This window comes from Cricetulus griseus, chromosome 4 (assembly GCF_003668045.3).
Source record: "Cricetulus griseus strain 17A/GY chromosome 4, alternate assembly CriGri-PICRH-1.0, whole genome shotgun sequence".
NCBI lineage: Eukaryota > Metazoa > Chordata > Mammalia > Rodentia > Cricetidae > Cricetulus > Cricetulus griseus.
In genome coordinates, this window is record NC_048597.1 from 73,820,198 (window position 1) to 73,844,359 (window position 24,162).

General features: G+C 38.1%; 1 protein-coding gene across 3 annotated transcripts in view; it reads right to left on the reverse strand.

The window, feature by feature from the left end:
* Prkdc (protein kinase, DNA-activated, catalytic subunit) overlaps positions 1–24,162 on the reverse strand; it is a 181,506-nt gene that overhangs the window by 142,052 nt on the left and 15,292 nt on the right. For all 3 annotated transcript variants that reach the window (XR_004769996.1, XM_027413432.2, XM_027413434.2), the window contains exons 12-21: positions 22,718–22,882; positions 19,602–19,770; positions 18,300–18,349; positions 16,969–17,094; positions 14,609–14,761; positions 13,369–13,481; positions 12,680–12,839; positions 11,756–11,842; positions 10,237–10,356; positions 9,495–9,654 (exon numbers count right to left, since the gene is read on the reverse strand). Coding sequence is in view for 2 of the 3 variants with exons in the window: in XM_027413432.2 (XP_027269233.1) it covers positions 9,495–9,654; positions 10,237–10,356; positions 11,756–11,842; positions 12,680–12,839; positions 13,369–13,481; positions 14,609–14,761; positions 16,969–17,094; positions 18,300–18,349; positions 19,602–19,770; positions 22,718–22,882 (1,303 nt within the window). In the remaining variant the exon portion in view is untranslated. The remainder of the gene's footprint in view (positions 1–9,494; positions 9,655–10,236; positions 10,357–11,755; positions 11,843–12,679; positions 12,840–13,368; positions 13,482–14,608; positions 14,762–16,968; positions 17,095–18,299; positions 18,350–19,601; positions 19,771–22,717; positions 22,883–24,162) is intronic.

The following is a 24,162-nucleotide window of genomic DNA, read 5'->3' on the forward strand; positions in this document are numbered from 1 at the left end:
GTTTGTTCTAAAACTTATTTTACTTGGGGGTAGAGACTGTGGATGAAAATTCCTGAAAGGAATCAGTCTACAGAGACAGATTGGCTGATTAGAATCTCAGCACTGTAGAGAGGTTGAAATGTTACAGTTCTAGAGGCTAATTACTTTATCCTGGCCCATCAGAATGCCATTCCTTGCCCACCTCAGAACTATCATTTTGTGACAATAAATAAAACCTTTTAAAACTTTTGGCTCAGTAGGCAACTTGCTTCTCGAATGCACAAGGTAAGAATGCCATCAGAGAGCATCTGGGGCCTATGGGCCACTTCTCCCATCTCTCTGAACCTAGCTGTCTGATCTAACCACCAACGTATTTTTAGTTTGCCTTGATTTGTGACTTTCTCTGTTCCATAAAACTATAAAAACTGTAAAACTGCTTCCACATTACAACATGGAATTAGGAGGAACCTAAAGCTGTGTTCCCAGGCCATGGTCACTCAAAATGGCTCCAGAATAAACTATCTCTTATTTCCTTCAAGATGAGAGCTAAGGCTGGGCAGTGATGGCATACCTTTAATCCCAGCACTCCAGATGCAGAAGCCAGCAGATCTCTGTGAGTCTGAGGTCTATAGAGTGAGTTCCAGGACAGCCAGAGCTATACAAAGAAACCCTGTCCCACTCACCAACCCCCCCCCAAAAAAAAACAACTACAACAACAACTAAAAAGATGAGAGCTGTGGTTTTTGTGGCAGCATGCACATGTTCCACAGCACGTATGTGGTAGTCTAAGGACAACTTGTGGGTGCAGTGGATTGAACTCGGGGTCATAAAACTGGGAGGTTACTAACCACTGAGTTATCTCAAACACCTATTTTTGTTTGTTTGTTTGTTTTGAACAAATTTAAATTCATTAAGGAAAAGTGAAAAAATTCTTGTGAGTAGGCTAGATTTCAAGGGAGGAATACTACCTCATTAACCTGAATGTAATCATGAGTAAACATTAGAAAAACCCAAACAGACATGTGATGCTTAAAGTTCCAATATATAATAATGTTTTTAAAAATACAACTCCTTAAAGGATCCAAGGAGTAAATCCCAATCACATTCTTGTCAATGTCCTGATTTGAATTTGTTTGTAGAGTTAAATACATTAATGACTTTGAGTTAGGAAATGTATATCAAAGAATTGAAGGGTGGTGGGACAATACGTTGGCAACTTAGTTGGCAGCTTTTTCAGGAAAGTTTTCTACTTACACATTTTCTATATCATTGCTTTACGACAGTACTTTATGGGAGGATGCTCTAGACTGTAAATATGGACAACTGAGAAACTTTGTGAGTACCTTGCTGCTAAGCTCAGAACCAACAGCCCAGGGTTGGCTCCACCCATCATGGACTGGGCCCTCCCCCACTGATCACTAAATGGGAAAATAAATGCCTTACAGCTGAATCTCAAAGAGGCATTTCCTCAGCTGAAGCTCCTTCCTCTGATGACTCTAGCTTATGTCAAGTTGACATACAAAACCACTCAGTAAGGCTGGTCTTTATGAGTGCAAACAATGAGTTTGGATTTAGGGTTGCTGGCCAGTTAAAGACTAATTGTGTTACTTTCCTGTTACTGTGATAAAACCCCATGACCAAGCAACTTTTAAAAGTTTATTTGAGCTGTGGGTCCAGAGTGATAAGAGTGCAGCATAGCAGGAAAACTTGGCAGCATGGCAGGGGTAGGAAGCTAAGAGATGACATCTCAGCCACAGACATACAGGAGAGAGAGAAAACTGAAAGGTCAAAGCTATAGACTTTCAAAGACAACCTCCAGGGAAGACCTTCCTTAAGCAAGGCTGCATCTCCTAAATCCTCTAAAACAGTACCACCAAATGATGACCTCTAGTCTTCCACAGAGTCCCATATGCCATGTCTTGGCCTTGTGCCACTACCTCCTCCTTCATCTCAGTCACCGCTAAGTCTGCATCCACCCACACATAGGTCCCTTTATGCCACCTCCACCACCAAACTTTCCATGTTCTCCTCCAGGGTCTAGCCTACTGAGTAATCCATACCACACTACACTCATTTTTCAGGAACCAGGCAGATCTAGTCCTAGTCCCACAGCCTAGTCTGTGCCAGCACACCAACTGACCTCTAGGCTTCTGTCAGGAAGCACCTACCAACAGATCCCTTTGTGCCACTTCCACAACCCCACGACATACCCAGACCTCCCACATTCTCCTCCAGAGTCTAGCCTGGTGAGTTCCCCTGACTTTCAAATAGCATGGGTCTTAAAACCAATGCAGCAACCTAGTCTGGCCTTGATGCCCTTCATTGTGAAAGAGCTCTAGGTTTGGGCCAGCCACCCTTCGCACTCACTCCTATCTAATCCAAACACCAGGCTTGGAACAAGAAGCACATCCTCTCTGTCCACCTCACTTCATTCCACTCAAGCCACTTCCAACCTGCCCTACAGCACAGTTTCTCTTCTGCGCTGGTCCCCAATATGCTCTTCCCAGAACTAACAAAGGAAGTCCACATGCCCAGATCTTATTTCAAGAATACCAACCATATGAAAGACTACACCAGTTTCTTCTCTCCCAAATCTAACAGTCTTATGCTTGCCAATGAAAATTACCTAGATGAACGCCAAGACACAGAATGTAAAGAACAATCATAAACTTTATCAAAGAATTCAAAGACACACAGAGACAGCTCAGAGGAATCAAGGAGAACAAGCTTAAGGAGAAAAAATGCCTGGAGTGAAGTCCAAGAAAACACAAGTGTAAATGATGAAGATAATCCAAGACTTAAGATAGAATTCAATCAGGGGATAGAAACACTCCCGAGTACTCAAGCTGAAATGAAGATGGAATTGAAAAACCTCACAGCCTAACAAAAAACCGAAAGGAAAGCCTTACAAGTATAATGGATCCAGCAGAAGACAGAATGTCTCAAAGACAATTGTAGAACAAATAAACAAGAGGCATGGAAATGGTTTAAGAACACAGGAAAGAGACAAAGAAAAATATGGAACAAAATGAAAACTTCAAATTATAGGTATAGATGAGGGGGAAAAAAATCCCAGGTCAATGGCATAGAGCAGATCTTCAGGAGGATCATAGAAGAAAACTTCCCCAAACCGAGAAAAGACATACCCATACAAATACAAGCACACAGAATAGACAAGTTCAGGAAGGAAAATCCCAAGGGCATATCACAGTTAAAACACTAAGCATACAGAAAAGGGAAATCGTATTGAAGGCTGCAGGAGAACAAACACAAGTCACATAAAAAGAAAAGCACATCAGAATAAAAGCTGATTTCTCAATAGAAACGTTGAAAGCCAGAAGAGCCTGGAGCAATGCATTCCAAGTCTTAAAAGACATTGATGGCTGCTTTGCTGGCACCCATGGGAGGACTGCCCCTTTCTGAACAGAAACAGAAGAGGAGAAGATTGGGGGTGCAGTGAGGGGTGGGAATGGAAAGAGAGGGAGGAGAAACTATGGTAGGGATGCAAAATAAATGAATATCTCTAATTAATAATATAAAAAGAAAAAAAAGAATATGATGGCCAACTGAAAATCATACATCCAGCAAAACTATGTGCCATAATTGAAGGAAAAAGAAAAGTTTTCCATGGCATAAACAACTTAAAAAAGATTTACATCCAACAAGTCAAACCTAAGGAATATATAGGAAGCAATATTCCAAATTGACAAGAGGAACTGAGCTAAAGAGAGGAATGAGCATGGCAGACAGACTGTGGAAAGAAATACAAAGCCCATAATTATTAAAACACAAACTACACCAAGAAGACAAGATCACAAGAATCTGTAACACAATGACCACAATTATCACAAACATTTCAATAGTAACTTAAAATATCAGTGGACTCAATTCTCCAATCAAGACACAGACTAACTGGATGAATCAATAACATACATTAAAAAGATTGTACACCGATTGGTTTATAGGTGCATGTTTATAATCCCAACACCCAGGAGGCTGAGGCAGAAGGATCATGAGCTCAAAGCCAATCAGAGCAATGGAGCAATTCCAGGTCAATCTAAGAAAACAAGCTAATAAACAACATAACTTCTAATTAAAAAAAAAAAAGATTGTACACTATAAACAAGTTGGCATTATCCCTGAAATGTAGTGATGCTTCAACATACTCAAGTCAATAGACGTAATAAAGCACACAAATGGGCTTAAATCACACGATTATCTCAATAGAAAAGGCCTTTGAGGAAGGAAAAATATCCTAGCTTCATTAGTAAAGTCTTAGAGAATATAAGGTTAGAGGGAACATACCTCAACACAAAAGCTATATGTGAGAAACCCACAGCCAACATTATCCTAAATGGAGAAAAGCTTGAAGCAAAATCCCACTGAAGTCAAGAGACAGAAATGTTCACTATCCCTACTCCTTTTCAACACTGCTTGAATTCGGTGCTACCTGAAGCATTAAGGCCACAGAAAGAAATTTCTAATTGCAGATGAATTAATACTATAGAGATCATTGTAAAACCCAAACTGAAAATATACCTCATATGTTAATGGGAAACTGAAACTAAGAATATACCTTGCAGGTAAAGAGTTCTATTTATAGTCAAAACAGTTCCTGTCTGTTACTAGCTAAGAGATATGTCCTATGTCAAGTCCCTGCTAATTAAGGCTTTTATTTGTAATCAAGAATCAGTTCCTGGTCTGATGTAAATTGACTGTAATCCCCATTCACTTGATGTGTGTCCTTACCTTTGGTAGTATCCTTGCCTTTGTTCCTCTCCTTTTATTGTATACTTTTAACAATAGATAGCTGCCAAACCCCACCACCACCACCTCTTGAGCACCTTATCCTTCTATAAAAGGGACTTGGAGAGGCCAGTGGGGGCTGCTTTTAACACCCTCTCCCTGACTTAGAGGGAGATGGAAATACAGTAAGTGGAAAGATTTCTATCAAAAGCTATTTACAAATTAAAAGCATTCCCATTGCAAATTCTCATCTCATTCTTCATGGAAATAGAAAAACCTATCCTAAAATTCAAATGGAAGCACAAAAGACCCTGGATAGCCACAACAATCCTGAAGGGGAGGGGGAGGCAATGCTGAAGGGATTACAAGTCAATTCCATATCTTAAGATATATCACAGAGCCACAGTAATAAAAACAATATGGTATTGGCACTAAAACAGACATCGAGACCAATGGAACAAAACTGAAGACCCAAACACGAACACACATAACTTCAGCCACTTGATATTTGACAAAGATGCCAAAAATATACTCTGGAGAAAGAAAACATCTTCAAAATATGATGCTGGAAACCTGGATTTGACACGCAGAAGAGTAAAATTAGACCCCTATCTATCACCTTGCTCCAAAACTTAACTGCAATGGATCAAAAACATAAACATGTAATCTGAAACAGTGAAACTGCTAGAAGAAAACATAGGCAGTACCCTACAGGTGGAGGAAAGAACTTTCTGAATAGGACTCCACTTGCCCAAGAACTAAGGCTAACAAGTGGGACTTCATGAAACTAAATAGCTTCTGCACAGCTAAAGAAACAGCTAGGTGAAGAGGAAGCCCACAGAATGGAATCTTGGCCAGCTATACATATGACATAGGATTAATATCTAGAATATATAAAGAATTCAAAATACAAAAAGTCAAAAAACTAATCTATGGCCATACCATCGGGAATGTGACCAATCTCGTCTGATCTCAGAAGCAAAGTTGAGGCAGGCCCGGTTAGTACTTGGATAGAAGACAAAAAGTCAAAAAACTAAATAATTCACTGAAAAATGGGCCTAAATAGGGGTTCTCAAAAAGGGGGGGAAATGACTAAAAGTAGCTCAAAAATTTTTCATGGGACTAGAGAGATGGTTTAGAACACTGGCTGTTCTTTCAGAGGTCCTGAGTTCAATTCTCAACAACCACATGGTGGCTCACAACCATCTATAATGAGATCTGGTGCCCTTTTCTGGCATGTAGGCATGCATTCAGACAGAACACTGTATAAATAATAATAATAATAATAATAATAATAACAACAACAACAACAATAATAATAAAGTATTCATCATATCCAGCAATTAGGGAAATGAAAATTAAAACAACTGTGAGATTTCATCTTACTGCAGTCAGAATAGCAAAGATCAACAAAATAATGAACAGCAAGTGATGGAGGGGATGGGGGAAAGGGAACCCTCATTCTCTGCTGCTGGAAATCCAAATTGGAACAGTTAGTTTGGACATCAGTGTGGAGAATTCTCAAAAACTAAAAATAAATTTACCATATGACCCAGCTACATCATCATTGGCATACGTAAGGGCTAAGAGACCTGTTGCAGCTTCTACCCAGAGTTCCTAAAGTGGAAATCTTCCCAGGAGTGAAGGGGGTGTAAAGATTTCTACTAGTAACTTGACACACACTCTGAGGGTCAATGTTCTTTATTTCATGTGCTCTTTATTGTTCTGTTTCTACTCTAATAATCCTGTCCTACTTCAACTTCTCCACACTTCTTCTATCCTAAAGAACTCTTTTCCTAAAGGAGCCTTGAAATGATAAAGACATCACAAGAGGTGTTTCTCATTGGTCAAGGGCACATTCTTAAAGCAAGCGATAAGGACCTGAGCCTCTTACCATGGCAACACAAAGATCCAAAGCCACAGGAGCAAAACGTTGACCAGACAGGTGGGTGGCACAGTGCCCAATGACAACTTTGAAACCCAGATCCATTGTTAGACTGGCAAGTGAAGAATTGCCAGGGCTTTTCTTAGTAAACTTGTTAGACATCTCAGCTCTGATCTTGTACATAGCTGTAAGGTTTAAATTTATGATCTATTTACAAAAAGTCTCTAGTCTAGTTTGAACTTGCTCTGAGGTAAAAGTGAGCTAATTGTGTGCAGTTAGACTGAGCAAGAGAACAAGGTAGACTGTTAAGTGTCCACAGTCCTTATGGAACAAATAGATCCAGTTATGAAGCATGCCCCAGTAATATATATAATTAAATTAAAAAAATTATGAAAAGTCATCTTGTAGACCACCCACAGATACATGTGCCCAGCAGATGAAATATTTTCCTGAGATAAACATACAAGTATTGGGAACACCCAAAGCTATTCTTAGGGAAGTGACTCATGAGAGAAATTGCAGACAGGAGCAACTGGTTTCCATAGCCAGTGACCCCACAGCATTGCCAAGTGGGGCTCCTGCATCAGGAATCATGCATCTGGTGGGTCCACCTGTTAAACACTAGTTAACACCTGCTGTATCTCTCATGGCCCCTGACAGGCATATGCCCAAAGTACTTTAACATTCTACACTGTGGATACATGTTCAACAATATTCATTACTTCTCTATTCACAATAGCTAAGAAACTGAAAGAACCTAAATGTCCTACAACTAACAAATGCATAACAAAGATGTGGTACTTAAATGAAATACTATTAGGCTATAAGGAAAAACAAAATTGCAAATTTTGATGAGAAATAGACAAAACTAGAAAAGATCATATTAAGTGAGGTAACCGGACTCAGAAAGGCAAATGTCACATTCTCTCTTATTGGAGGCTCCTAACTCCAAATCTTCAGGTATGGGTAGCCTGTAATAACTACAGAAACCAGGAGAGTCACTGCCAGAATAGGGAGGCAGGGGAACAATAAAGAGGAAAAAAGCAAAGTACAGAGATAGGAGAGGGGAAATGGGAAGGAGGCAGGACTCTTTAGGAAAAGGGGATGGAAGTAAATATGAGAGAATAAGGAAGTTAGGTAAAATAAGGATGTCTGAAAAAGCTACAAAGAATTATACTATTAACTACCTTTAAAAAAAACACCTATAATACACATAATTCTGTGTACTTTATACATGTATTGTTTTATTTTTATAGTTATTTATTTATGGTTTTTTGAGACAGGATTTCTCTGTGTAGCTTTGGAGCCTGTCCTGGAACTCACTCTATAGACCAGGCTAGCCTCAATCTCACAGAGATCTGCCTGCTTCTGCCTCCCCAGTGCTGGGATTAAAGATGTATGTCACCACTGCCCAGAGCATATATAGTTTTAATGAACTTTTCTCATCTGAACTGATCATGTTCCCTCTAAGAGCCAAACACCACTTAACAAAACCCGCAATGCCAGATCCAAGAAGCCCTCTTTTGAACTGTTAGTCAAGTCTGTCCAAACACTCCAAAAACACACAGTCTGTTGTTGTTCCCCTTGATTACTCTCCACATAGAGGTAGAAGATAAGTCCCTATTGCCAAACACACTATGTTCTTCAGAAGCAGGGCCCAGAGACTCCTGAGTTGAAATTGACCTTAACAGCCTCTCCCTGAGGACTAGCTTTCATGGTACCAGAAGGCACCATCCAGGTTTTCAAAGGAAGAAGGCAATCAACAGTCTTCCCCAACTATGATGATTACAAACCACATCAATAACCAGCATGACATGATAACCCCTTGGTATGCACATCTTGGGGGGGTAACCAATTCTAATTGGACTTAAGACCCTCCTTCTCAACACAAGGGATACCATGTCTGGTACTATAACACCTAGCTAATTAATCAGTGCCTGTGAAGTCAATGTTACTGGAGGAGAATCTTATAAACACTAATTTACTAATCCAGCATAATCCTTAATATCAATCTATAAACATTTGTCCTTACACCCACAAGTAAATGTATCTTCAACCTTCATCAAAGAATCTTGCCTTCCCAACAGACAGACTCCTACAGAAAACCACAACCTATTGTAATGCAGAATTTGAGGGCCCAGTCCCAGTAGATACATCTACAAAGCACTACCATACCTAGGGTTCAAGTAATACTGTGGAAAAGAGGGCAGAAAGACTGTAACAGCCAGAGGATCAAGGAGTTTGCTATGATATCATGTGTCCTAGCAATATCAGAATCTACACCCATAAAGACTTCACCAACATAACTGGCCTAATATTAGCTGAATAAAGATTACACCAATGAACACACCAAACTGAACAGAGAAAAACACATGTGGCCTCAACCCTATAAAAAGAACTACATACAACTGAGGAAAGCTGGGAGAGATGATCTTCCCAAGGAATAGCACACCAATTAGTTGTCCAGTGCCAAATGGTCAGCCATGGTAACATACATACAAGTAACATTATATGAACAACAGGTTATATTTAGGAATATACAAGTAAACATATATACATATACATACAATAACAGTTAGAGAAAAAAAAAAAAAACAGGCCATGTATTTGAAGGAGAGTGGGGAGGGGCATATTGGAGAATTTGGAGGGAAGAAAGAAATCTTGTAATTAAGCTATAATCTCCAAAAAAAAAGCTTCAGTTACCTTCCAGTTTATAAAATATTAGTAAATTAATCATCTAAGTAATTAAAAGAAAAAGCAATCAAACACATTTTGAATATTCTATGTTAAAACTTTACAAGTTGGAAAAAATACTAATAGTCCAACTTTATTATCAGACTACAATTTTATTTATGATACTCATCCCAATTTCTATAAAACTTACCTGATAAGATTGAAGTTTTCAGATATCCATCAAGGCAGGGAAGAATGTCTTTGTAGTAAGGCTGCATTATAGACTTATCAATGTGAACTGACCATTCTTCCAGGGCATGAAGACCTATTTCTGCCAGAGGCATATGGCTCAGACCCAGCTTGAAAGCCATCTATATGTATGCCAATGCAAACAAGGAAAAATTAAGACAGGAATTTAAGACTTACAGAAACCAAAGCCAATTATTTTATGTTTTTTTAAAGATTTATTTATTATACATGCAGTGTTCTATCTGCATTTTGCCTGCATACCAGAAGAGGGCTCAAATCTCATCATAAATGGTTATGAGCCACTATGTGGTTGCTAGGAATTGAGCTCAGGACCTCTGGAAGAACAATGTTCTTAACCTCTAGCCATCTCTCCAGCTCTATTTTACAGTTTCTAATTGATATGTTTCTATTGCTAGCCCCTAAAAACTGCTGTAAGTACACATAGTTCAAAACACCAGAGGACTACAAGGGACAGTGGTCCATGGTTGGAGATTTACTGCAGGCTTTCAGCACATGCAAGAACTAATCTTGAGGTCAATTTGTAAAGGAGGAGCAGAGCTATCTCTGATACTCAAAGCGTCCCAGCTAGGAAGTGTTCAAACAGAGGCTGCTGGATGAGCCCTGCTTTAATCTTGGTATATCTAAGTATTCTGGTAAATAAAGTGGTGACAAAGGTAAGGTTATACTCAACAAAATGTACCTACCTGCAATGCAGGAACATAGGTTCTAACATCAAGTTCAATGATGTCATGAGGCAAAGACAGAACAAAGGTTATACATGAGGCCAAAAGTTCATCTTTGTATTGCTTCATTTTAACTGATACCTTAACAAGAAAGAACAAACAAACAAGTTGTGTATCTGAATATAGCTTACAATTAGTAAATTAATATTCACACTTTCTAAAATGTAAAAAAACAAGCATGCAGCATTTGTCATGACTACAAAACAAAAAAGTTCATTTAAGTACTTACTCTCCTTTATATAAAAAGGTAAGGAAAGGGGTGAGGTATGATCAATGTACATTATAGATAGATACAAAAAGATTGCAGTGAAACCCATTATTATAAACAATTATTTATTAATATAGGACAATAACAATTATATTTGAGTTGTTATCACTCAGCTGAAATATTTTCCAAAAATTCAAGAGTCCCCCCCACTTAAGGTTTTTTATTTATGTGTTGCATTGGTTTTTGCCTGCATGTGTATCTGTGTGAGGGTCTCGGGTACTCTGGAACTGAAGTTACAGACAATTGTGAGCTGCCTTTGGGTGCCAGGAATTGAACCCAGGTCCTCTAGAAGAACAGCCAATGCTGAGCCATCTCTCCAGCCCCCTTAAGAGACTTCTGAAGCAATGATTCCTTATGCAAGTTTCTAAAAGGCCTTACTACCAAGAAAAACCTGCCATCCCAACACTTGCCTAGCTGAGGAGAGAGGAACACAAGTTCAAGGACAGCCTTGGCTACATTTCAAGATCCTGTCACAAAAAGTAACCAGGGCCAGGAGGATTCCTCACTAAGTAAAAATACTTGCCATCAAGTCTGACAATGCAAGTTTGACGCTCAGTACACATAGGGTGGAAGAAAGTGGGCTTCTGCAGGTTGTTCTCTGACCTCCACACATGTCACACACAGAGATAATAAATAAACATAAAAAGCAAAACCAAACCAACAACAACAAAAATGAATTCCCAAAATCCATCAATCAAGCATATAAACAAAATTTCACTCCCAATTTGAATTTAAGAAACCAATTTTCAAGGGCAATGAGATGGGTCAGTTGGTAAGGGTGCTTGCTACCGACGATGACCTGAGTTGTAATCCACAGGGTGAAAGGAGAGAACTAACTCCTGCAATTTATCATCTAACATTCATAAGTGCACCATGACACACAATCACCCATAAACACACATAAATGTATCCTATCAAAAGAAGAAGGGAAAAAAAAAAGCTGTCCTGATGGCACTCACCTTTGATCCTAGCATTCAAGAGGCAGAGACAAACAGACATCTATGAATTCTAGGATAGCCTGGTCTACATAGTAAATTCCAGGCCAGCTAAGGTTGCAAAAAGAGACCCTGTCTCAAACAAGCAAGCAAGCAAACAAACTCAAAAGAAAAATATTATAAATAACTATGTCATTGGTGATTATTAGGATTTTTTCACTATACACTGACTTAAGAATATGCTGAAATACATTAAGACAGACTACTTAAATATTACCTCTTTGCCAAATTTTGCAAATAAAGCAAAGCAAGAATACTTTTCAGGATCTTCAGGAGAATGCTTCAGACTCTTTGGGCTAACTCCCTGTCAAATAAAGTAGCAAATTAGTATGCCAAGCAAGAACCAAGCACTTCCTACACCTTTATCCTGCCAGTTCTCAATCTTTGCCCAGAGGATGAATCCATTTGATGTTCCCACCGTCTAATTTGGAGGAGAGGAAGACTCAGTTCCTCCCGAAAGATGCCCAATAGAAACAAAGCAGGGGAGAAGGTTGAAGACTGTCCAACAGCCATAGGCAATGGCTAACTCCATCCCTTCTTCATCTTCCAGCAAAAACACATGTTGGCTACACCCCAGGCTTCTATGTGACCAACAGGAACCTCAGCTGTACAACCCAAGTCATCCCCAAATTTCATGGCACCAAGTGAATCACAGAGTTTATAACACATGTTTGCAGCCTGAAGGGCTTCTGATCAGCTAAGTCTTGAGAAAACCTGATACCACTAGAGCAATACTTTGGTGACAGGATTACTTTGAATTAGAAGACTCTTATAAAGGTGCTTAAAAATCATAGTAGAAGTTGAGCACTTGGGAGGCAGAGGTAGGCAGATCTCTGCGAGTTCAAGGCCTGCCTGGTCTACAAAAAAGTCCAAGACAATCAGGGCTGTTAATAAAGAGAAACCCTGTCTTGAAAATAAGTAAATAAACAAGTAAATAAACCACACCCCCAAAAAAAACAAATCAGAGTAGAAAATGCTACTAAATTTTTAAGAGTCTTCTAATTGACATTCACATATCATCTTTTTAAAATTAGATTTTAAAACTACATATGCCATAGCACACATTTTATAAGCACCCTGTAAGCACAAGAGGTTTTAAAAAAAATCACAAGAATTATTCGGGTCCCTAAGAAACACTTACCTCAAAATATTTTATTTTCCTGGCATTTTTCACTGCAATAGAAAGTAATTTGTAGAAACCACTGATGAGTGGCAACCGTGTAGACTGTAAAATCAACTCATATGCAAATGAGTACACCCATGGCTCAAAAAATCTTATTTGTTTCTTAGGAAGAATCTCCCTATAAAAACAAGATATTTAAGGAAGAAATTTTCATCCTATTAATTATTATTGAGCTTTAAGATTATGAGACATTAAAATGATGGACAATTCCATTTATAACACTTTTAAACATTTTAACATCTTTAAGGGTATGTATGCTACTTTTTTCTGGCCTGAGGTCTTCTAACTCTTCAGAAAACAAAAAGCTAAGACTAAACTGCTAAAAAAATTTTAAAGGTCTATAGAAAAAATTTTAGATTATTCCAACACTTACATTTATATAAGGGATCTCTTCTGTTAGAGATAATAAACTGATGGGTTTTTACTCTTAAATAATTAAAATTCTATGGGGCTGGAGAGATGGATCAGCAGTTAAGAGCACTGACTGTTCTTGTAGAGGTCCTGAGTTCAATTCCTGGCAATCACATGCTAGCTCACAACCACCTTGAATGAGATCTGGTGCCCTCTGCTGGCATGTAGGCAGAAGACTGTATACATAATAAATAAATAAAATGTTAAAAAAAAAAAATTAAAATTCTACAAAATACCTGCAAAACTCCACCAGGTTAATGAAGGCTGAAAAATCTTTTGGTTTAGCAGGGTGCAAATTACCAGCTGGATCTGAAGTTGGTATCACCCAACCACCAGTAGTGCTTCCATCCTGAAAAATTATCCCAAAAAATAATTGTTCCACTTAATACATCATTCAACGAATAACTTTTCAATGAAACTGTCATATACAACTGATTTATTTATAAGGAAAGAATGCACAAGTGAGAAAGACATAACTGAGTCCTCAAGAGATTACATTTTACAAATAATGGGAATTACAGAAGCAGCAAACCAAAAGCCTCACAAGAAAGAATGGGAAAAATATAAAACATAAGGTAGGGAAGAGTATTGTTTTTTCAACTTAAAAACTTTTTGAGACAGGGTTTAATCTGCAACCTAGGCTACCCTTGAACTCATAGCAATCATACTGTTTCTGTCTCCCAAGTGTTGGAAACCAATATATAGCCAACATAAGGGGAGTGTAATATGATGGGTTATCCTTTTGTATATATGTTTCTCTTATTAGTTATGAATAAAACACTGACTGGCTGATTGGCTAGACAGGAAGTGATGTAGCTGGGTAGAAACTTGCCACTAGCTAACCATAGATGTCTGGTATGTCTACTCGCTATGTAGCCCAGGATGTAGTTTTGAATTCTTACTAATTTACTTTTCACAGTGCCAGAATTACAAGAGTGAGGCACCATGTCCAATCCAGCCTAGTTGAACGGTCTCATTTTTTCAATTAAGATTTATTTTTACTGTGTGTGTGTGCGCGCGCACACACACACACACACACGCGCGCACAGACTTCTGTATATATCACATGAGTATGGGTGTGTGTAGGGGCCAAAAGAGGATGCTGGATTCCCTGGAGGTGGAGTTATAGGCAGTTGTGAGCCACCTAACATGAGTGCCAGTCACACATAGGTTCACTTGGTAACCCAGGCTTGCCTTGAACTCATTATCTACCTGCATTAGTTTCTCAAATGTTGTTAAAAGGCAAGTGGTACTACACCTGAGTAAACATGTTTTAACATACTAAGCATATAAACTACTTTGTGAATAATCTACTGATAACATATTCTATACATTGGGTAATATGCAACAGAAAAGCAACTATGGCACATAATCACTGCAAAGAAACCCAGTTTCCTTTCTCCCTTGAAGATGTCCTGAGCATGCAAAGAGTGGTATTAAAATGATGCAAAATTATTTTTGAAAAGAATTTCTAACCTCATGCTCTTCAACAGTCTGTTTCTCCAGTGTAAGATCCAATTTTCCCACAATCTTCAAAACAGATCTTATAAATTCATCATAGAGTAAATGATTCAGACTTTGGAGGGAGGAATTCACAAAGAGAAATGTTTCATCTGCTAAAATAAAATCCTGTAAATAAAGAAAAATTTAAAGAGTTCAAAAACTTTAAATAGTATATTTTAAATGCATTATATTGTATACTTTCACAGGTATTATGATGGAAACAGTGATATATAAACTGTAACTAATTTAACTAGCTTTAAAACTTCAAAACTTAATTATCTTTTCAAACTATTATGACATTTTAATAAAATGGCAAGATTTACCTGGTTAAGTTACAAATACTCTATACATGAAAGTAAATGAGAGGATGCAGGTCAACCTTGTCAGAGCATTTACCTCAATCAGTTTGTGTGTCTACCAATAAGCACACCATTAATATAACAGTTTGCTCTCTCTCTCTCAATCTCTCCTTCCCTCCCTCCATCTTAGGTCCTGGGAACTAAATCTCATAAAATCCTAAGCAGGTGTTGTTCCACCAACTCACATTCCAGCCCCTATATACTCCTCTGTTTTGACAGGATATCATATAGCACAGGCAGGCATCCACCTTCTGAGCCACGGGCAACCACATCCGAAATGCTGAGATTATTTCACATCCAAGCTGTATGTCACTACTACATCCATCTACCTGACATACTACTGAAACCCAAAAATAAAAAATAAAAAAAAAAACTAAGAAAACATGACATTTGATAGGACAAAAATCACCTATTGTGAAAATTTTCTTTTTCTTCTTTTTTTTTTTTGGTTTTTCAAGACAGGGTTTCTCTGTGGCTTTGGAGGTTTGGAGGCTGTCCTGGAACTAGCTCTTGTTGACCATGCTGGTCTCGAACTCACAGAGATCTGCCTGCCTCTGCCTCCCAAGTGCTGGGACTAAAGACGTGTGCCACCATTGCCCAGCGTGAAAAATTTCTTATCCTAGACTATTAGTGTTTTGTGGAAGTATCTATTAAAATACTAGCCACTAGAAACTAAAAAAATTGTCATCTACCAATGTATTAAGCAAGAGGAATCATTCTAATATGTAGAGTAAATAACTAATACACACCAACCTCTCAGAACTATTAATCAAACTGGATTTATCTACTCAGCAAAGAGAACAGTAAAGAATGTGCTTAGCACACTCAAGGCCCTGGGTTTAATTCCCGGGAAGACTGGGTGAGGGAGCACAGAGAAGAGAAAGACTGAGAGAGAAATAGCTAAAGCAGGAGGAGCAGACTAATCATCCTGCTATGAGAAGATTTTTAAAAATTAATTTGCTTTTGCAACGCTGAAGAAATAACTCAGGATTTTGTTTTCATGTTACAGAAATGCTCTACTACTGAGTGATATCACTAGCCCTCATTTTACTTATTTCTGGTTTTACTTTTAACTGCTTTGACTTACACTATTTTAATTATGCTTTAAGATCTTTAGAAAGTAAAATTCTGAAATAAATGTCTTATACCCGTTCTTACTAGTTTTTATAGACACAAGCTAGTGTCATCTGGGAAGAAGGAAGCATAATTGAGGAAATGCCTCCAAAAGACTGTCCTGCAGGCCCATCTGTAGGGAATTTTCTTGATTGTTAATTGATATGGTGGGAGGGCTCAAATAACTGTGGGTAGCGCCACCCCTGGGTAACTGGATCAGTATGATATAAAAAAGAAGGCTGAGCAAGCCATGAGGAGCAAGCCAGTAAGCAGCCTCCATTACCTCTGCTTCTCTTCCTGCCTCCATGCCCCTGTCCTGACTTCCCTCAGAGATGGACCATGATATTGAAATGTCACATTAAATAAGCCCTTCCCTTCCCCTAGTTGCTTTTGGCCACAGTATTTTATCACAGCATAAGAAACCCTGACAAAGACACCTCTATAACTATGGAGACATTTTGTTTTGTGTTTCTGAGACATAATATCTTGTCTGCTGGTTTTGGTTTGTATTGTTCTAGTGGAGTTTTTTAATAGAGAAATAGAGTACTTTTATAGTTTTCAAATTATAAATTTGGTTGGAGTTGAAAGCAATAGATTCTTAGTTACATACAAAGCTTGAGCCACATAAGACCCTCTTCCAGAAAAAAAAAAAAAAAAAAAAAAAAAAAACAGGTTAGACAGATGGCTAGGTAAATAAAAGCATTTGTCCCCAATCCTTACAACCTGAGTTTGATCTCTAGGAACCACTTGGTGAAAGGACAAAATTGACTCTTAAAATTTGTTCTCTGACTACTATACTAGTGTGCAGCAAGCTCCCCAAATAAGAAAGGGCATGAAAATAGACATATTTAAAATTTTTACCATCATCTGGTCACAGCTTAAAAGATGCCGAAAAAGATCCACATAATCTTTGTATGTAGGCACTTTCCACTTGCCCGTTCTAACTTCCCCTGAGGCCCACTGGTTATCAGACTTGGACTCAACATCCTGGAAAGGAAGACAATATCCCATAATTGATTGGTGGACATATGAGACAGCCGCTGCCAGAACATAATGACTTAACAGAATTTTCTAAACTAAAATAGCAACCAATATAACCTCTGCAATAAACTGAAGAAAGTAAGACAAGAGAATAAAAGAAGACTGAAAAGGTTACGTCAGTGACTGTAGCCAATGAATATTTTTTAACACATCTACCAAATCCATTATAAAGCATCCCTCTTCTTATGTGATCCAATCTTTCATTCCATTCATGTTCCTCTTCTACACACTTTAAATTTTTTCCCATATTATAAGAGAGACAACAGTTCTTTCTTTATACAGATGTAGGTAGCAGAAACAAAAGAAGCCTCAGCAGGTAAAGGCATTTGCTATCAAGCCTGATGACCTGAGTTTGATTCCTGAAACCCACATGGTGGAAGAAAAGAACTAAATCCTGAGTGTTCCTTCTGACCTCTACAAGCAAGCACATACACAAAGACACACAAACACACACACACACACACACATACACACACACACACACACACACACACACACACACACACACACACACACACTCTGAAAGAAAAATTGCTAAGTGTATGTAACATAATTTTATTTCTTAAAAGTATATTAATCTAAGCCAGGCATTGGTGGTACACGCCTTTAATCCCAGCACTCAGGAGGCAGAGGCAGGCGGATCTCAGTGAGTTCGAGGCCAGCCTGTTCTCCAGAGCGAGTGCCAGGATAGGCTCCAAAGCTACACAGAGAAACCCTGTCTTGAAAAACAAAAAACCAAAAAAAAAGTATATTAATCTAACAAAGGCTGGTATTATACAAGAAATTTCAAAATGTAAGACATGGATGGGCTGGAAATGTGGCTTGCTTGGCAGATTGCTTGCCTAGTATGCACAAAACCCTAGGTTCAATCCCCAGCACCACATAAATATGGCACACTGGTGCACACCTGTAATCCTAGCTCTTATAAATTACAGGAAGGAATACTGGGAGTTCAAAGTGATCCTTGGCTACATACCAAGTTTAAAGCTTTAAAGTTTAAAACGTAGGATAATGACAGACTGTCTTATGAAAGGGGTAGTGGGGGTTAAAACAAACAAACAAAAAAAGTTTTTATACATTTATGAGCTAAAACACTGTTTCTAACATCTAATGATAAATTAAGTTTTTGATACTTTAAATTCAGAATTTACCTTTTGAAGGACCACTGGTTTAGAACATATTCTAATTAAACCTTGATGCACTAAAAATGAAGAAAATGAAAGAATAATGAAGGAAGCAGTGAGAAACACAATTACTCAATAAAAACAACAATCATTATTTTGCCTCTTAATTTCTGTTTGGAATCTGTTAATGCAGAGACTAAATAACCACTCAAGGTGCTGATAATTAATGACTATTAAGTGTTTGGCCTTAAATGGGACATCTCTATCATCACCATCGCTACCCCAAGCCTTAAGGAATATCTTAGATAAAGGGTAAAATGAATGTAAGGGCTAGAGGATGTGGAGGAATGCTATGACATGGCACTGTATCTATAAACTCACTGCAGCTATGACTATCTGCATAAAATCAAGTCAACAAAAGTTAGTCAGCATTGCAACAGGCTGCACTAATTGGATCCAGTGGGCTATCAACAACAAAACAAAGAGAGAACACGCAAGTAGTGGGAAAGGAACTGAGGGTTCATAGGGAGAAGGGGAGTGAGTTGCGGGCTATGGTGGTTTGAATGAGAATGGTACCCAGAGTCTCACTCATGTTTGAATGCTTGGTCCCCAGTTAGTGAAACTATGTGGGAAGGATTGGAGAAAGTGTGTCATTGGAGGTGCTCTCTGAGATTTCAAAAACACTTGCCATGCCGTGTCCCTCTCTGACTAAACTCGTGGATCACGAGTGAGCTCTTACATACTGCTTCAGCACCATTCCTGCCTGCTTACCTACTGCCATGATAATCATGGACTAACTCTCTGAAACTGTGAGTAAGCCCCCAAATAAATGCTCTCTTGGATAGGCAGTCTTGGCCATGGTGTTTCTTCACAGCAACAGAACAATAATTAAGACAACAATAACTAACTTGTGTATGATCAAGATTGTTTACATGCTTGAAATTGCCAAAAAATAAATGAAGATTCTGTTGAAGAAGAAATAATAGGTACCACTTACTCCAAATTCTAATAAGGAAAAATATTTTGATTCATCAAAACGAAGAAAAGTTCTTTAAAAAGTACTAAGTACACAAAAAATTGGGAACCAGATTTTCTTTAAATATATCAAATAACATGTTAAATGTTACACATCACAATTAGAACGAAATAAGGTTGGGTGGTGGTGCCTCACGACTTTAATCCTAGCACTTGGGAGGCAGAGGCAGGTGAATCTAGGTGAGTTCAAGGCCAGCCTGGTCTACAAAGCAAGTTCCAGGATAGCCAGAACTGTTACACATGAAACCCTGTCTCAAAAAACCAAATAAACAAATAAATAAATGGAAAGCTTACCCACAGTACTAATGAAATTCCAGTGAACTGGTCCTTTTTCTGCTAAGGCTAGGAAAACTTTTACTATTGCTTTACAACACATCAACTGCATTTTGGGACTGTACTGAGGGAAGCTGTCTATCTGTACGACCATGAGATGTTCCAGAACTGGAGTATGTACCTCGGGAACCTAACAGAAATGGAGAACAAATTCAAAATTAGAATGGGGAATAAATATAAGAACAATATATAAATGTAAGAAAAATGTATAAATATAAGAATTATATATATACATACACACACACTCAAATTTATTAGAACTGAAGTAATCCAGGTAAATGAAAACTGACTTGTAATCTTAGCTATCAAACTTAGCATTTCTTATTGCAGCTGCCAAAAAAAAATCACAATAAACTGTCTTAGTGGTATTTACAGCACAATTCTATCCTAAGTGGCAATCAGAATCTTCTGGAGATAGAAAAGATAACACCTACTTTTCCTGCTCTAGACTCCAGCTTCTTTTATTTATTTTTTTAATTATTATTATTATCCATAAATGTCTAATGTATGGAGCTGGGAAGATGGCTCAGTCAATAAAGTGCATGAAGACCTGAGTTCAGACCCACAGAATGCGACTCTAGCTTCTTAAATTGTGTGTTATCATCCAGTATAGGATCATTCACTCAACTATGGAGGTATACCAGAATCTGATACATCACAAGATATATTAGAATAGTAAAACATTTCCAAATATCCAGATTCAAAGCTAATTTTTAAAAAACAAAACATTTAAAGAACCTGATGTATGGGACTGGAGAGATGTCTCAGAGCTGAAGAACACTGGTGCTCTTCCTGAGTGAGAGCCATTCCCAGCACCCACATGGCAGCTTACAACTGCCTGTTAGCTCCAAGTCCAAGGGATCTAATATCCCCTTCTGGCCTTTGAGTGCACAAGACACGAATACAGTGCTCAGACACACATGCATCAAAACACCTATACACAAACAATTTTTTTAACAAAATTAAGAAAGATATCTGAGGTGTTTCTAGAGGTGCTTGCCTATGTTGTAACATATGACTTTACCACTCCCTAGGTTCTGAACATACACTCTGCATCATGCTATGCAATGCCAATATGCATGACCTAAAACACTTTAGATCAAATTTAAAACTGTGTTATGAACTAATGTCTTTTTATTTGAAATGCTGTCAAAACATTAAATGCTCTTTAAAACAATGGCTAATTATAAATTTCTTTGATATTTTTCTATCATTTCTTAGCATGTAAGTAGTAAATTACTGTATCTTTAAATGATACTGTATAAGGCTGCTGTCTGAAGCTGGAGACATGGCTCAGCAGTTGGAAGCACTTGTTGCTCTTACAGAGGGTTTGGTTCCCAGGGCCCACATAGTAGCTCATAACTGTCTATCATTTTAGGGGACTCAGGGGATTTGGTATATTCTTCTGGCCTCCCTGGACTGCAGGCAGACGTGTGGTACATATTTATATCTGCAGGCAAAACACTTGTATGTCTAAACATTAAAATAAATAAAATCTTTAAAAAAAAGAAAACAACAAAACTTCTGCTTGGATTTCTGATTTAAAGTCAAGTAAAGAAAAAAACCATTAAATGAACCGTGGCTTGGGACTAGGATAATAGTTCCAGTTCTGAAATGGCCTTAAACACACTTCTGCTATCTGGGGCTACATATTTATGCCAAGAAGCATTCTCAGCACTGGTAGTTGTAGAATCACTTACCAACTCCAAACAATACTGAAAATACTGGACTCCCTATATCAGCAAATAGCTAACCAGGATTTAAATCTTTTTTTTTTTAATTTTATTTATTATGTATATAACATTTTGCTTCCATGTATATCTGCACACCAGAAGAGGGCACCAGATCTCCTAACAGATGGTTGTGAGCCACCATATGGTTGCTGGGAATTGAACTCAGGACCTCTGGAAGAACAGTCAGTGCTCTTAACCTCTGAGCCATCTCTCCAGCCCCAGAATTTAAATCTTTATGTAAAAATAAACAAGCAATCCAGCACATTAATATGCAAATTTTTTTAATCTTTAATAAATGATAAAATTAAACAGAAACCAAAGAATTGTTTCAGGATAAATTTAGTTACGTTTATTATCAGAAAGTGTTTGATTTGTAGAACTATTTAACATACACAGGATTACATCAAAACGAGTGGTAACAGTTTTAGTCACCCTGCTTTAGGTAACAACAACAAATCTATTGACACAAATACTAAACAAAATGTCATGGGGATCACAGGGACACCTGCACTAAATGAACCAACACATGACTCAAAATTCCTTGTGGAGGGGTTCTGTTCTTCAGTAGATGAGAAGGCCCAGAGAGCAGTAGAGGACTTCAAGTGTCTGTCACCTCGTCTTTACCTCCCTGACCCACATCATGCTACAGTTCCTGGGTTTACTTTGTGCTACATAGTTGGAATGTACCTGGCTAAGAATTGTGACATGCCAAACCTGGCTAAACAATCTGAAAGTCAAGACACCCGCCTAGTTACCGATGCCCACGAGTGCTACAATCTGGATCCACCAGTTATGATTCCTTAAAGGGCTGCCTCCTTTACTGCCTCACCTAAGCTTTTGGGTAACTTTTCAATCTTGGAGCCAATATAGGGCCAGAAGTGAGGGTAACAACCCTTGACAGTTACAGAAGCCTCACTTCTTCCCATACCTTCCTTCCAGCTACCTAGGAGGTTCTAAGACAGTAACTATGGTGTTAGCCTGCAAACACAACTTTCACTAGTAGTTGCTTACCTGTCCTTTGAGTTTTCTGTGATTGTCAGAAGAAATACTAATACGTTTTGGCTAGCTGATCAGACATAAGCAATGCTGTTGGTTTCAAGAGCTAGTAGTCACAATAGGTGCTCGTTAGATATTTGTTGCTACATTTTGTTGTTTCAAAAAATTGAAATTAGTATCTCCAAGCAAGTTTCTGGTGAATTAGCCATTTATGTTATATTGTTATCAAGGTTCACAATTGATAATTTAATGAAGAAATCATGTGCTTTTCATTAATAACAACAGAGATTACTTATGGAGATGAAATTAAGTACTTACAGCCATGCTCAGTGTAACCATTTCACTTACTGTGTCGAGGTAAAGCAGAACACTTGCAATAGACTGCAGGAAACTTGGCATCTGGTAAACATGATCCTCAGTAGCTTCTGTCTGGGTGAGGAACATCTGCTTACAGCGCTGAATGAGCTCGACATACATGAAGTCAACATCTTTTGCATTTATTGCTTTGCAAGGCTTTAGGAAAGGCAAAACAGAAATCGTATCAGAGTCACTTAAAATGTCATGTAAGGACACATGATTATAAACTGCTTCATATTAGCAAGCTAATTACTTTTTTATCTTACTATACATAAAATATTGTATCTTATGCTTTTCATAATAATGTATATTAACATCCTAAACAGTTACTTCTATATGTTGTTAACTCTGTTTTAGGCTGTTTAAAAGGCCGGTTGCACCATGCACTGGCCCTCCAGCAGGAGACTTCTTACATACTGCTTATTTGATCTCTGGATTAGTTAGAGCTGCAAACAGAAATAAATGGAGATGAAGAATAAAAGAGAATGAAGACAGGTAGTGAGGGGAAAGAGAATAAGGAAGATGCTGATGGATAAAACTGTAAGAAGAGACAGGAAATTAATTTTCTTAGAAGCAGATTATCAAAATTATCACAGAAATCCACTAAGAAATAACTAGAGTTATTCATAGCATCTTTTTGGGGTGGTGGTTCGGGGGCTGGGTGGACAAGGCCTATGCTAGCCTTGAATTTAGTAACAGGCTGCCCTCAATCTATAGCAATTCCTGTTTACCTTCCTGAAGCCTAGATGATAGGCAGGAATCCAGCTAGTCTTCTTAAATATGTCTTTCTGTCCTGAGAGCATCTGCCTAAAACTTTAAGTGAAAACAACTATAGTTTTACTGTATCAGTAGGGGGCTACAGAGTACAAAATGAAATGTGTTGCTTCTAGCCTTCAGAACTGAATTTATGTGGGGTTTTGTTTGTTTGTTTGTAGGCTGTTAACTATTTTCTTGCCTCCAGAACTGAATTTATGTGGAGTTTTGTTTGTTTCTTTGGCAGTGTTTGTACTTCTTGGTTGTTAACAATCTCCTAATCGTGTTTAGATGGCCTAGGCTGCCTTAGAACTCCATATAGCTCAGGCTGGCCACACTTAATTCTCCTGCCTGCTTCCTATACTGGGATTATAGGCATGTATCAACCCTAGGTAAGATTTCTGTCTTTTTTCTAGCAATCCAGGGTAGCTTTTGACAAATTAGCTGACTTTTCTTGGTCTTGGTTTTTTCTTGTAGAAAATAGACTAATAACTCATCTTGTCAATGAACTATGGGGATCTGAGATAATGCATGTATTGCAGTACATAGTAAACACTGAAAATTGAACCGTTAGTAGAACAAGTACCAATAATATCAACACAAGCACAACAGGCGAGGCTGTTTTTAAAAATGCAGTGTTATATTCCTATAAATCAATAAACCAAAAACATGAGATATAGTAA